The sequence below is a fragment of the Oncorhynchus mykiss genome, chromosome 30, assembly GCF_057628025.1.
Source record: "Oncorhynchus mykiss isolate SJ-2025 chromosome 30, ASM5762802v1, whole genome shotgun sequence".
Lineage (NCBI taxonomy): Eukaryota > Metazoa > Chordata > Actinopteri > Salmoniformes > Salmonidae > Oncorhynchus > Oncorhynchus mykiss.
In genome coordinates, this window is record NC_143051.1 from 24241845 (window position 1) to 24257197 (window position 15353).

Sequence of the window (15353 nt, forward strand, 5' to 3'; positions counted from 1 at the left end):
GGGAGGAATCCTCACTATCAGTATCTGCAATTTGGCAGTACGCCCAGAACCTTGTTTTGTGAACAGAAAGGATATCTGTTTCAAGGTCTCAGCGTGGAGAGAATAAGCCTTGTGAGGTATTGGTCAGTCACATGCATGAACCAAATGTTAATGACAAATTAATTATGAATAAGCTAAATCGTGCAAATATAACTTGTCTGTGTAAGCAGCATATAAGAGAACTAACGGGACTGCCCTGGGGGAGCTCCTGACTGACATGTGTACATGATGCATTGAGTTGGTTGGAACCTCTCCAGCATGCTGATAACAAAGAATGATTCATTTAATATTGACTTCAGGTGTCCCTGGTGGTAATTTCCACGACACTAGGATGGATGAACACCGTAAATACCAGTACATACACAAAATGCTCTGCTTGCATGTATTGCTGATTTAACAAACAAAACCCTAAGCACTATCAGAGGGAGAGCGAGAGAGTGAGGATTATTGGAAATGTTAGATCATCTCTCCTCCAATAAACAGCAGTACTAAATCCAGTTGTAGAATTACACCAGTGGTTCTTTGGTCACTCTATCCACAATCACATTTTGCTCTACCATCCTCTATAGGTCAAGTATCCCCAGGTTTACCCATAACCCAGGTTGAGAACCACTGAATTCCACCATTAAAAACCCTGTTTTGGAGGACAGGAAGTGGGCATTTGGGACCCAAATTAGTGACTGTGATGTGGTGGTTCCAGGAAGCCTTGGGAAGTTACACTTTATGACTAACCAACTGCTCATTACTGGGCTGGGACACATTCTTCTATTACAATAGGCTCTGAGATGGAGCTGAACTTTCTGTATAGTCTGTCTAAATTTAAAAGGTAATAAACCCATAGCTTCTCCAGTGTAGTCTCCATGTGAGACAGTGCCACCTGCTGGTGATAAATATATATACTACTGGTATTCAAGTACACAAAGTATATCTGTATTTTAATGAACAAAATGCAAACATCGATCATAATTTCATGCAAATGATTTACTGTTACATGTCCCAATATAATATTGAGAACATATTGAAACTGAAATACTAGGAATCTATAAAGGATCTGTTGCAAAATCAAATCCCATACAAAACCAGTAGTGAATCCTTCAGACAAGCTTTTCAGACATTGGTGAAACACAGCGACACATTAGTCACCCCAAACGCAAAAGAGTTTGAGAAATACCCATCTGCCCTCTGTCTTCCACTGCTATGCAGTGCAGGGCACATAGTTCAGGTCAAACTCTGGCTCAGCGAAGTCCAGGTTGAGGGTGGGTGGGTGGCAAAATGCTGTGGTAGCAGGCCAGAGCAGTGAAGGCTGCCTCTAGGGCCCCGGCAGCCCCCAGGAGAAGCCCCATGGCCCCTTTAGTGGAGGGAACAGCCAGGGTGGCGGCGTGCTGCTGGAACAGTCTCTTGATGGCAGTGTTCTCTTCAGAATCACCTAGTGGTGTAGAGGTGGCATGTGCATTCCCATATGTCACATGGGCTGGTTCCACACCAGTGTCTCAGAGTGCTGCAGACATGCACCTGGAAGAAGAACAGGAGAATGAAAGTGGACTGTAAAAATGCCATGACTTCAAATATGTTCACAATTTCATTTAAAAAAATCATTAAAAAAAGTTTTAAAATAGGCTTAAGATTTTTAAATGTTTTATGTCATGGTCAAGTTGATAGATTTTGATATTGGTACTGGCTACAGTACATCTCAATGATTCCTTAACACAAATAGTATGCACCTGGTGAAAGAGTGCTATAAACCCCATCCATGACTATTACCTGATGGCTCCATCTCCGTCAGCAGTGGGGGCTGTGATGTGGCTGGCGTCCCCTGACAGGCCATACCCCAGCATACACCCTGGCCCCCCTCCTCACAGCATGCTCCCACTCCTCCAGGAACACCACCGCAGACCCTTCACCCATCACAAACCCACCCCTCTCTGGGTGTAAGGGCCGTGATGCCAGCCTGGGCTGGTCGTTCCAATGGGTACCCAAAGCCCTTCAAGTAAATGTAAAAGTTGAATTACACCCACATAGCAGTCAATACCAACTGGAATCCATGAACATATAAATGGCGTAGGCATATCTTAATACATATGTAAAATGTATAAAAAGGACAGACTAGATGTGTACTAACAACAACAATAACACACAAAAAAACAAATATCCTGGAATCTTCAAGATTTACCTCGCCCTCGCAAACCCCGCAATTGACAGAGTTCCCACACAGGCTTCTGTCCCACACACTACCATGGCGACAGCGTCTCCGTGGGCAATGAACCTGGCTGCGTCACCGAGGGCATGGTCTCCAGTTGTGCAGGCGGTGGACACGGCGTGGTTGGGGCCTTTTAGTTTGTGCTTAATGCTGACGTGACCTGCAGCCATGTTGACCAGGATACGAGGCACAAAGGGGCTGACCTAGAATACAATCATAGTCCCTGTGCCCAAGAACACAAAGACAACCTGCGTAAATGACTACAGACCCGTAGCACTCACGTCCATAGCCATGAAATGCTTTGAAAGGTTGGTAATGGCTCACATCAACACCATTATTCCAGAAACCCTAGACCCACTCCAATTTGCATACCGCCCAAACAGATCCACAGTGGATGCAATCTCTATTGCACTCCACACTGCCCTTTCCCACCTGGACAAAAGGAACACTTATGTGAGAATGCTATTCATTGACTACAGCTCAGCGTTCAACACCATAGTGCCCTCAAAGCTCATCACTAAGCTAAGGATCCTGGGACTAAACACCTCCCTCTGCAACTGGATCCTGGACTTCCTGACAGGCCACCCCCAGGTGGTGAGGGTAGGTAGCAACACATCTGCCATGCTGATCCTCAACACTGGAGTTCGCCAGGGGTGCTTGCTCTGTCCCCTCCTGTACTCCCTGTTCACCCACGACTGCATGGCCAGGCACAACTCCAACACCATCATTAAGTTTGCAGACGACACAACAGTGGTAGGCCTGATCACCGACAACGATGAGACAGCCTATAGGGGGGAGGTCAGAGACCTGGCCGGGTGGTGCCAGAATAACAACCTATCCCACAATGTAACCAAGACTAAGGAGATGATTGTGGACTACAGGAAAAGTAGGATCGAGCACGCCCCCCATTCTCATCGATGGGGCTGTAGTAGAACAGGTGGAGAGCTTCAAGTTCCTTGGTGTCCACATCAGCAACAAACTAGAATGGTCCAAACACACCAAGACAGTCATGAAGAGGGCACAACAAAGCCTAATCCTCCTCAGGAAACTAAAACGATTTGGCATGGGTCCTGAGATCCTCAAAAGGTTCTACAGCTGCAACATCGAGGGCATCCTGACTGGTTGCATCACTGCCTGGTAAGGCAACTGCTAGGCCTCTGACCGCAAGGCACTACAGAGGGTAGTGCGTACGACCCAGTACATTACTGGGGCTAAGCTGCCTGCCACCCAGGACCTCTACACCAGGCGGTGTCAGAAGAAGGCCCTAAAAATTGTCAAAGACCTCAGCCACCCCAGTCATAGACTGTTCTCTCTACTACCGCATGGCAAGCAGAACCGGAGTGCCAAGTCTAGGACAAAAAGGCTTCTCAACAGTTTTTACCCCCAAGCCATAAGACTCCTGAACAGGAAATCAAATGGCTACCCGGACTATTTGCATTGTGTGCAAAGCCAAAGCCTATTTTTACGCTGCTGCTACTCTCTGTTTATCATATATGCATAGTCACTTTAACTATACATTCATGTACATACTACCTCAATCGGGCCGACCAACCAGTGCTCCCGCACGTTGGCTAACCTGCATTGTGTCCCGCCACCCGCCAAACCCTCTTTTACGCTACTGCTACTTTCTGTTCATTATATATGCATAGTGACTTTAACCATATCTACATAAACATACTACTTCAATCAGCCTGACTAACCGGTGTCTGTATGTAGCCTCGCTACATCCTCGCTACTGTGTATATAGCCTGTCGTTTTACTGTTGTTTCATTTCTTTACTTACCTATTGTTTACTTAATACCTTTTTTGCACTATTGGTTAGAGCATGTAAGTAAGCATTTCACTATAAGGTTTTCTTTATTCCATGTGCAACTCTGTGTTGTTGTTTGTGTCACACTGCTATGCTTTATCTAGGCCAGGTCGCAGTTGCAAATGAGAACTTGTTCTCAACTAGCCTACCTGGTTAAATAAAAGGTGAAATAAAAAATAAAATAAAAAATAGAATAAATCATACCAAGTTTGATGATTCTGTTATAATCAGTGAAAACGTTATTGATTTATATAGCTTTAAATTGCATTTTATAGATGTTGTGTATTTCTATCATGTCAAAACTGGATTTTTTTCCCTCAAAACAAAGGTTGTAAAAGTATGCTAGACATTTATAGAATAAATCATATCTAGTTTGATGTTTATATGACAAACGGTGAATTAGTTATTGATTTATACAGTTTTAAATGGCATTTGATAGATTTTATGTATTTCTATCAAGTCAAAACTGTAATTTTTCCTCAAAACAAAGGTTGTAAAACTATGCTAGACATTTATAGAATAAACCATATCTAGTTTTATGTTTCTGTGACAATCAATGAATTTGTTATTTTAAATGGCTTTTGGCAAATGGCTTATGAATGTCTATTGAAAGTCCGAATGTGTGAATATAAAACCAACTTGACCGCGTTATCATATCCTTACTGCTCCATCTGTGTCCCTGGACCCAGGCTGTCAATGACTGATCCCTCACCAACACGACAACATAACAGGCTATTAGTGTTGTAATTTGTCCAACTACGAAATACACCTCCCTGAATCATCTATTTGCCACTTACCACGTGAAAGCGACGATTATTATGTCATTATACCTCTGAAATCCTCTGCAAATGTCAAATGTGTCTTGGTCACACACTGGCATCCAAGCAAGTGAGTTCATTCAACGGGGATACTATCGTATTGCCTGATACCATACATTGAACATAGAAGTGTAGATTACAATTTATATACAACAAAACAATGTCAATTAATGTATACATTTGGGAAATATTGATTTATGGATGTCATTACCATATTTTACATCGATTTCTGAATAGTTTTTATTTTTAATATTCGTGATTTGTTCAGGCATTGCAATGGCAGCTATTTGGATTATTTACTTGAAGTAAATGAAATCGTCGTTCATATAGCTAGCTACCCTATGGAGTAAAATACGTCCAGGGAAAGAGGTTGTAGCAGAGAGGACATGGCTGAGTCTCAAGGATTCTCAACACTATGCGAAAATTCGAATGAAGTGTTTCTAGACGTCGCGAAATTGTTGATCACCTATGCCGACAACATTCTTAGGTAATACTGTCTGTGCTTGAATGTAAGCGGAAAAGATTGCCTAGCTAACTTTGCTAGTTAGCTTATAATGCTAGCTTCCTTACTAACTAACTTAGATTCTTTAGCTCATAGTTATACATTATGCAGTGTCATCTTGTTGAAAAGAAAATGGAAATATGAGGCGACTACAAGCTACTGAAAGGGGCAAAGCTGTCATCCGCTCGAGTTGCGAGCGCTTGTTACATTGTAACGGCATTTATTTTCCTATTGGAAACGATTGTAACAAATGTAACTACTTATCTCTAACTCAACTTTATCTCATGCAGCTGCTGAGTAACGTATGAAAATTGCTTTAAAGGAACTCAAAGACCTGCCTGTTCTTTATACCGACATAACATACAATGCCTTGCAAAAATATTCAGACCCCTTGCCTGTTGGATTTCATTTAAATTGAAAAATAGTCATCGACACAATCATGTCTAAGTGGATTTCATTTTTTTTTATTAATAAAATGTAATAACTAAAATATAGTCGTATTCAGCTCCCTAAGTCAATACGTGTTAGGAAAACCCTTTAGCATCGATTACAGCTGTCTTCTTGGGCAGCTGCAAAATGCAGAATTTGCTCCTCCATTTCCTTGTTGCTAAAATTTTAATTGTTCGCCTAATTTCAGTTTGATAAAACAATGTATAGTGTAGATAATCATTGTACCATCTCTAAACCGCTGTGAAATATTTGCAATAACCTAAAATATGGTATTTTCTGCTTTATTTAAGCTAGTGTACAAAACCTAAAGTAACATACTGACCACACCGCTCCTATCCCGTGCACAAGCGTTGCGAAATAAATGTACACATGCATGTTATTCAATCATTGCGCCAACGAGCGTCTGCCCGTTGCCAAGCGCTAAAATAGAAGTCAGTTCTATTTGTGACACCTTGTGCAAGCCCTGCCTCTCCCATCTCCTCATTGGTTAAACCCACTTGGGTGATTGAAAGATGAACAGAGGTCGGTTGTTGTGGTAATACTATGAAAGTTAGATGCCAATCGCCATATAAATTAGCGATCACGACACACAGGTTGAAATATCAAAACTCTGACCCAATTATAGTAATTTAGTCAAAAAGCATTAAACATTTATGGTAATTTAGCCAGCTAGCTTGCTGGTGCTAGCTCATTTGTCCTGGGATATAAATGTTTAGTTGTTTTACCTGAAATCCACAAGGTCCTCTACTCTGACAATTAATACACACATAAACCGGTCAACCGAATCGTTTCTAGTCATTTCTCCACCTTCCAGGCTTTTTCTTCTTTGGACTTTATATGGCATTAGATGCCAAACTTTCATAGTATTACCACGACGACCAACCGACCTTCTCTTTCAATCACCCACGTGGGTATAACCAATGAGGAGATGGCACGTGGGTATCTGCTTCTATAAACCAATGAGGAGATGGGAGAGGCAGGACTTCGTCACAAATAGAACTGACTTCTAATTTAGCGCTTGGCAACGCAGACGCAATGGTTGAATAACATGTATGTGTACATTTACTTTTGCGACGTGAGCGGTGTGTGTTAGTTCTATGTTAATTTGGTCGGTCCTCCAAAAAGTTACGTATTGCAGCTTTAATGTTATGGGAGTTGTCTTGAGTGTTTCTGGGTAAATCTCTACTCGATTTGCACGCCTGGATTGTGCAATATTTGCCCATTTTATTATTTTCAAAATTATTCAAGGTCTGTCAAGCTGTTGTGGGATCATGGCTACACAGCAATTGTCATGTCTTGTCATAGATTTTAAAGCAGATTTGTCAAAACTGTAACTTGGCCACTCCAGAAAGTTCAGTCTTCTTGGTAAGCAACTCCAGTGTAGATTTGGCCTTGTATTTTAGGTTGTCCTGCTGAAAGGTGAATTCCTCTTCCAGTGACTGGTGTATGACAGACTGACTGAAGCAGGTTTTCCTCTATCATTTTGCATGTGCTTAGATCCACCCCATTTCCTTTTATTCTGGAAAAACTCTCCATTATTTGCCAATGTCAAGCATACCATACCATGATTCAGCCACCACCATGCTTGAAAATAAGGAGGCAGTTACTCAATTATGTGTTGGCTTTGCCCCAAACATAAGGCTTTACATTTAGGCCAAATTATGTATTCCTTTGTTGTGTTTTTTGTTGTTGTTGCAGCAGTATTACTTTAGTTCCTTATAGCATACAAGATGCATGTTTTGGAATATTTTTATTCTGTATATTTCTATTATTTTCACTCTGTCATTTAGGTTATTATTGTGGTGTTCCTACAATGTTGTTCCACCCTCATTTTTCTCCCATCACAGCCATTGAACTCTAGCCATTTTAAAATTAAGAATGGCCTCATGGTATTTTGTTAATTTAACCTTCATTTAACTAGGCAAGTCAGATAAGAACAAATTCTTATTAACAATGACTTCCTATCCCGCCCGACTCTGGGCCAATTGTGCGCCGCCCTATGGGACTCCAAATCACGGCTGGTTGTGATACAGCCTGGAATCAAACCAGGGTGTCTGTAGTGACGCCTCTAGCACTGAGATGCAGTGCCTTTGACCGCTGCGCAACGCTGGAGCCCCCAGTAACATCCCTGAGCAGTTTCATTCCTGTCCTGCAGCTCAGTTCAGAAGGACAACCATCTTTGCTGTGTCTGGGTGGTTGAATACATAAACAAAAGCATAGTTATCTTGACCATGCTTAAGGAGATATTCAATGTCTGATTTTGTTTTTAAAGTTTTAATTTAAAACAATTTGTTATTATTACCCATCTACCAATCCTTGCCCTCTTTTACGAGGCTTTTGAAAAGCTCCCTGATCTTTGTAGTTAAATTCAATACTTGTTTGAGGGACCTGACAGATGTTGTATGTATGGGGGACAGAGGAAGGGTTAGTCATTCAAAAATGTCAACCTGTATTATATCACACGGAGAGTCCATTTGATTTGTTCAGCCAAATTGTATTCCTGGGCTAATTTAGGCTTGCCTAAACAGAAGGGCTGAATACGTATGCAACAAATACAAAATTCATAATTTTAAATCTTAAAAAATAGTTTTTCTTCCACTGATGAGTATTTTGTGTGGATTGACACATTACAATCCATTTTAATCCCACTGCATCACAAAACGTTAAGAAATCCACAGGGTCTGAATACTTTTGCCAGGCACTGTGCATCCAATACATTTTCACTAGCTAAGATATTTGTGAATGTCCTTGCAGGAATCCCAATGAAGGCAAATACAGGTCTATTCGAATAGGGAACCCTACATTTTCCACCAAACTCCTTCCTATCAGAGGGGCAGTGGAGTGCCTCTTTGAGATGGGCTTTGAGGAGGTAGGCTACTGTTGTCATCCTTATTCTAAAAACACACTGATTGAATGTCATTGAAATGTCATGAAAGATGTATGCATGACTGCCTTTGAAAAGTTCTCCATAAGTAAACATGCCAGAAGCCTAGATACATGTCTTTTGGGATGCATTTTTATCTGGATGTCTCCCTCTCTCCTCAGGCTGAAACTCACCTGGTGTTCCCCAAGTCTGCCTCTGTGGACCAGCTGAGGAGAATCCGGGAGTCCATCGCTGCAGAAAGGGATCAGAGACTGGGTGTGGGGCAGCCCCAACAGTCTCCTGTGACAGCAAGTGCCACAGCCCTAGCCTCAGCTCCGGCCTCGGCAGCAGCCCAGGGTCCACCTGTTACTGCCAGCCTGGCAGCTAGACAAACCCCTGCACAAGCACCCTCCTTGGTAAAGCTTCAGTCTTGTGTGATAATTTCTCTTTGATACAAATAAAAAATACAAAAGAGTATTTTATTAGGATCCCCATTAGCTGTTGCAAAAGCAGCAGCTCCTCTTCCTGGGGTCCACATGAAACATAATACAGAACATCATTAGACAAGAACAGCTCAAGGACAGAACTACATACATGTTCTGACTTTGTCAGTAAACAATTGCATCCCTTCAATTGAACTCTCTCTCATCTGTCTCTCACCCCCCCCTCTCTCCCTTTTTAATCTATCTCTTTCCCTCTGTTTCTGTTCATCAGGAAAGCAGTATGATCTTCCTGACCACCCTCCAGTCTAACTTCCAGCATGTGATGGAGTATGAGAACTCAGAGCTACAGCAGAAGGCTTTAGGTGTTATACCACACCAGCAGCTGACCACCACAGCCAAGGAGAAACTACAGCAGGCCAAGCAGGCCGATCCAGGTAACACCAACCCCGTAGTTCAGAGTTCCTATTCAGGTTTAACCTCGTTCCCAGTCTCAATTGCTATTGCTGGTTGGCAGATGAGATGAATTCCGGCTAAACCAGTTCTACTGTGCTTTATAAACGCTGGGTGGATTGCATCATAGATGTTGAACTTCACATGGTGCACTGTGTTGGTACAGTTTTTCTTAATGATACTGAGTGCTAAAATAAGCTTGATTGCAATGAAAAACTCACAACAACAAACCAGTGATTTGGCTCATCTTCAGGGGTGCAAACTAGTCACCTTTTGGTGAAATTCGCCTTTTTGAATCTAAAATAGTACGTCATTCGTGTAGATCCAATGAGAAGTTTGGGGGTGGGGGGCTTTGGCTGACTACTGGCTGTATGCGAACGAGTGATACGCGTTTGGAGCAATACTGGATGTATCCAAGGCTTAGCCAATCGTTCACGTAACAGAATGCAGCATGTGACTGAAGAGAGAAGAGACAACCAATTTGTTAGTTACAACCGCATCAGTGCACGCTCTGGAAAGAGCCGTAAAATCAGTGGCCAATGATAGTTGCATTTGAGATCAGCAGTGCGGGTAATTTTAGCACTTATTGTTGGTTTAACGAGACATTACCTAAGCTGGCCAATATTAGCTTCAATAGGCGTAATAATAATTAAAACGACAACAAGAACACTTGCTACTTCACTCGACACAGAATAAAGGAGCAAACTCTTCAGACTCTTCAGAGCTTGTAATCAGATGTTTATTGTATTTCTGGATGTCCATGAACATTTTTTATTTTATTTTTAATTTGACCCCTTTTTCTCCCCAATTTCGATAGTTTTAGTAGCTACTATCTTGTCTCATCGCTACAACTCCCATACAGGCTCGGGAGAGACGAAGGTTGAAAGTCATGCGTCCTCCGATACACAACCCAACCAAGCTGCACTGCTTCTTAACACAGCGCGCATCCAACCCGGAAGCCAGTTTGTCGGAGGAAACACTGTGCACCTGGCAACCTTGGTTAGCGCGCACTGCGCCCGGCCCGCCACAGGAGTCGCTGGTGCGCGATGAGACAAGGACATCCCTACCAGCCAAGCCCTCCCTAACCCGGGCGACGCTAGGCCAATTGTGCGTCGCCCCACGGACCTCCCGGTCGCGGCCGGTTACGACAGAGCCTGGGCGCGAACCCAGGGTCTCTGGTGGCACAGCTGGCGCTGCAGTACAGTGCCCTTAACCACTGCGCCACCCGGGAGGCCGTCCATGAACTTTAAAGACATTTGTTCTTGCTTTGACCTTATTCCTGTTTCTCTCCGGTCTTCAGATTGCAACCTGAGTGAAGAGGACCTACTGGTGCTGGAGCTGCTCCGCTGGTTTAAAGGGGATTTCTTCTCCTGGGTGGACTGCCTGCCGTGCAACCACTGTGGGGGTCCAACCCAGTCCTCAGGCCCACTGGCCCCTTCTACAGAGGACCTTCGCTGGGGAGCCCAGAGGGTAGAGAACCATCACTGTCAGGCCTGTAACCAGTCTACCAGGTTCCCCAGGTGGGTTCAATTAGTCAGTGTTTTCTCTATCATTATATATCCCACCTGTTCCAAAGAAGAGCTGGAACGTGATCCTACATGGCCAGTTGGTAGGAGCGTGGCGCTAACAATTCCAAGGTCGTGGGTTCAATTTCTGCAGGGATTTTAATAAAAAATGTATGCACTCACTACTGTATGTCACATTGGATAAAACATCTGCTAAGCTACATATTAAGACATCACTCCTGTGTGCAGGTACAACAACCCTGAGAAGCTGCTGGAAACCAGGAGAGGGCGCTGTGGGGAGTGGGCCAACTGTTTCACCCTGTGCTGCAGAGCCCTGGACCTGGAGGCCAGGTATATCTGGGACAGCACAGGTACTGTAACTCTATTCATTCATGTTAAAGCACAGAAGCTGTTACTGGAGGCTCTACTAATTAAGACTGGTTCAGGAGGGGGTCTTTCGCATGTTCCTATTGTGTGACTGCTTTCCCATTCTCTGCTATTAACCCTGGAGAGGTTCATTGACTACATGGAGCTATTGGCTCCGTGGTGGTTTATCCTATTCTCAACTATTTCTAACTGGCCATAACTGTGTATCTCTGCAAATACTGTATGGCAGATATGTGGTTAATATGTTCTTCTGTTCCTTGTCCTGTCCCAGACCACGTGTGGACGGAGGTGTACTCTGCCTCTCAGCATCGCTGGCTGCACTGTGACTCCTGTGAGAACGCCTGTGACAAACCTTTGCTCTATGAGATTGGCTGGGGGAAGAAACTAGACTACGTTCTGGCTTTTTCCAAGGACCAGGTGAGGAACACACTCGCTCTCACACAGAATGTACACTTTGAAGGTGCCGGAGAGAGTAGTTGGCGTTTCCCACTGAAAATGCCGCGTTCAAACACAATAGAATAGTGAGCATTCACTTAGGCCCAATCTGTTAAAGTATGAAGCGATGCTTTACCTAATCTCTTCACCCATGCTTAGCTTGAATACACACACTTCAGAAACAAATGAGTCAATAAGTCTCTAGCTGTGGCTTGTAGAGTTTTCAGGATGTTAGGAGTGTGTTGTGCTGCAGGTGGTGGATGTGACCTGGAGGTATTCCTGTTACCACCCAGAGGTCCTGTCCAGACGGAACAAGGTCCAGGAGCCCTGGCTGCTAAACACCATCAACGGGCTCAATGCTGTGGTAGGTTCACCTCAGACCTCCACCACTTTTTAACCTCATATATTCATCACCAAACCCGTGTCTACATATGTGTAAACCGGTATAGTGCTTCACGTGTTATGAGCATATATGTTATGCAATTTGTGTAGAGAGACCTCTCATCTGGTGAGGTAGATTGTAAACATACAAGCAACTGTATTCAAAAGGAGGCTTATTAAATGTACTTTTTAAACTATACTTTTAAACTTAATGGCCCTGAATTTGCCAGTCAGCTCAAGAGATTCTGCAGCCCCTCATCCATGTTGTTCAGGGTTTGTCTATAGAGGCACCAGTCACTTTACCCAGAGCCTGATAACATTCCTATGTGTTCATCTGTAGAGGGTAGAGCTCAGTCACCCATCACTTTTTTGTATTCATGTCCAGAGGCAGCAGTCCCTGAGCTCTGAGAGGAAGAAGGAGCTGTTAGAGAGACTCCTAGTGGAGCTGGTGGAGTTTATATCTCCTAAGACACCCAAACAGGGCGAGCTGGGAGGACGCAACTCTGGCTCCCTGGCCTGGAGGAATGCCCGCGGCGAAACAGGACCAGGGACTACCCCATCGGTGAGCTTTACAGCTGTGTTACTGAGTCAAATAACTTGTTACTTCCTTGCATCTTTGTGGACCCACTGGGACCACTGATTCGAACATGTATGCATGTATGACTGTAGTCGCTTTGGATAAAAGTGTCTGCTAAATGGTGTTGTTGTTGTTATTATTATTATTATTATTATTATTATTATTATTATTATTAGTATTATTAATAATAACTGTAATGGTCCTTTGAGTCCGATATAAGACAATTGTTCCTTGGGGACCAATGGGGAAATGTCTCTTTTTTTTAAATGAATGTATTTGTGTTTCTCTCTACCAGGCTGCTGCAGCAGAGTTTGTGTTTGTTCCGACTGAGAAGGAGAAGAGTGGGAGAGTATTCCATCTGCGGTACAACTCCACCAAGGATCACTACTGCAGAGTGTCCAATGACAGTGAGGACATCCAGGGCTGGGACAAGACTGTGTGGAGGAAAGAGTCTGTCTTCAGGAAGCTGGAGAATGACTGGCACATGGTTAGTTTTTATCCATGATATATCATAAACGACAAGATGCAATGCTCTTATTGATTCAATCTAGTTCTTATATTGACACATCACTGGGATACTTTGTTGCTTTTCTGTCTTTTTAATATTGGTCAGTCTTTGATCATTAATTCAAGGGCATTCCTTTTTTGCAGAACCAATAATAAAGAAGTAGCCTTTATCAATATATCCTAACTCGTATGATGTATGTATCGCAACTGTAAATGTTTCCAAATTTCTGTTGTCTTTTTCCTGTCAGTAAATGCGCTCTGTCCTGTCAGGTATATCTAGCTCGTACAGAGGGCTCATCGTCAGGGAAGATCAGTTGGAAGTTGGACTGTGCTCCTGTAAGGATGAAGATAAAGACGGTCTCAGTCAGAGCATGCAGCCAGACCTTTCACTCTGGAACCGTCCGCTGGTGTCTGCAGTCTGGACAGAACACCACAGAGTTCTCAGGAGGTTGATGGATGATTGATAGATTTGTCTGGTTTATGTGACCCATCCCTTTCACTATTAAGTTGGAAGCATTTTTTCAAATTGACTTGAAGTGCTAATTGTATACTTAGTGATTTGTAAATGTAAAATGGATATTATGATTTGATAATCAGGTATGCTTTGCTTGTGCACTTAAATGATATATTTTTCTTCTTTATCCTGCATAACAATGGCTTTATGTTTTGTTATGTTTTTGAACACCCAGACGGGGAGATGCATTTGCTTCCGGGTCTTTCTGGATCCTCTGAGTTGGTCTTGGAGGCGGAGCTAGCCGGAGGAGAGGGCGAGTCGTCATGGCAACACTCCCAGCTGTTCCGGCGGAGTTTGAATGAGCCGGAGGAATCCTCGTTGGAAATCCTCGTTGAGATGGAGGAGGATGCTTAATGATGGAGACACTGTGCATTCGATCGCTCTGAGCAAGGCGCTGCTACGTTAATCTTCATCACGTAATGAGTAGTTATTTTGGGATGCAACATGTAGATCAGTGATTCTTCTCAGTGCCTTGCTCAAGATCAGGGGAGTCAAACTCATTCCATGGAGGGCCTAGTGTCTGCTTTTTTTCTTCTTTCAATTAAGACTTAGACTACCAGGTGAGGGGAGTTCCTTACTAATTAGTGACCATAATTCATCAATGAATTACAAGGGAGGCGTGAAAATCCAGACATACTGCCCTCCGGGGATTGAGATCAACACATGCTTAATATGATCACCTTGAATACACCGACTCTGTACATAGTCATGTATAGTATATTCATATGCGTCTTGGCACTTATGAGACAAACGAAGGGTTAGTAGTTTGGTGATGATGATGGTTGTGGGTACAGGATGGATGGTTGGGCAACTAGTCCAATAATCCTTTGGGATCTCTGTGTCTTGAATCAATAATCTTATATTGATTACAGATTTTGTAATGAGGCTGGTTGGATATTTACTGCCAGGAATGTAGCAAGACCCAGACCCAGCTTCTGTATGACACAAAAGCCTCTTATCTAGACTCTCTGCCCAGTGAGGAGTAACCTAATTCTCTTGGACCCCTTGGGAGCATATGGTGTCCAACATGGCTTTCCACCTCAAAGGGGAAAGTGGATCAATATGGCCTGGCTGCAAACCCCTGCCATAACAAGGTTCTGGCTCCTGGACATAGGAATATGACCTGTGAGCCTAAAGTCCATCTGATATGGATTTTCCACTTGTCTTTTGAAGAAAGCAATATAATATCTGTGTAATTGTTGAATGGACCCCAGAAAGCAATGTAACTATTGCTAGGTTTTTATGTCCGTATCCACTTATGGATATACAGGTATTCTATATTTTATTTGTGGTGAATGCATGAAGACCTTTGTTAAAATATTTTAACTACAACTACCTTGCAGAAATATTAAAGAAGTTAATGTGTCCTTGTTCAAATATGTCAATTGTGCAATCGGTATAATAAAGAATACGCTTTTTTGATTAACTGGTTTCATGCAGTCATGGACCACATGGGTTCCTAAGTAAGAAAAGCA

At 43.1% G+C, this 15353-nt stretch overlaps 1 protein-coding gene and 1 pseudogene across 2 annotated transcripts; one reads left to right on the plus strand and one right to left on the minus strand.

The window, feature by feature from the left end:
* Positions 1 to 947: 947 nt before the first annotated feature.
* Positions 948 to 4962, minus strand: LOC110489409 (3-oxoacyl-[acyl-carrier-protein] synthase, mitochondrial-like; annotated as a pseudogene). Its single transcript, XR_016493569.1, has 4 exons — positions 4844 to 4962; positions 2210 to 2459; positions 1801 to 2020; positions 948 to 1551 (listed from the first exon to the last, which is right to left on the minus strand). The product of XR_016493569.1 is annotated as a 3-oxoacyl-[acyl-carrier-protein] synthase, mitochondrial-like (transcript).
* Positions 4963 to 5139: 177 nt separating this feature from the next.
* On the plus strand, positions 5140 to 15304 carry ngly1 (N-glycanase 1). Its single transcript, XM_021560225.3, has 12 exons — positions 5140 to 5351; positions 8571 to 8685; positions 8862 to 9095; positions 9394 to 9556; positions 10873 to 11092; positions 11327 to 11448; positions 11736 to 11881; positions 12153 to 12263; positions 12666 to 12842; positions 13153 to 13344; positions 13635 to 13812; positions 14054 to 15304. The coding sequence occupies exons 1-12, from the start codon at positions 5251 to 5253 to the stop codon at positions 14230 to 14232; spliced, it is 1938 nt and encodes a 645-aa protein (XP_021415900.2). The 5' UTR covers positions 5140 to 5250; the 3' UTR covers positions 14233 to 15304.
* The last annotated feature ends 49 nt before the right edge of the window (positions 15305 to 15353 follow it).

Excerpts from the sequence above, each read along its gene's own strand:
- ngly1 (XM_021560225.3), top strand. The coding sequence starts at position 5,251 with ATGGCTGAGTCTCAAGGATTCTCAACACTATGCGAAAATTCGAATGAA. Across the intron at positions 5,352-8,570 it reads TATGCCGACAACATTCTTAG|GAATCCCAATGAAGGCAAAT; the intron begins GTAATACTGTCT and ends ATGTCCTTGCAG. Across the intron at positions 11,882-12,152 it reads TGGCTTTTTCCAAGGACCAG|GTGGTGGATGTGACCTGGAG; the intron begins GTGAGGAACACA and ends GTTGTGCTGCAG.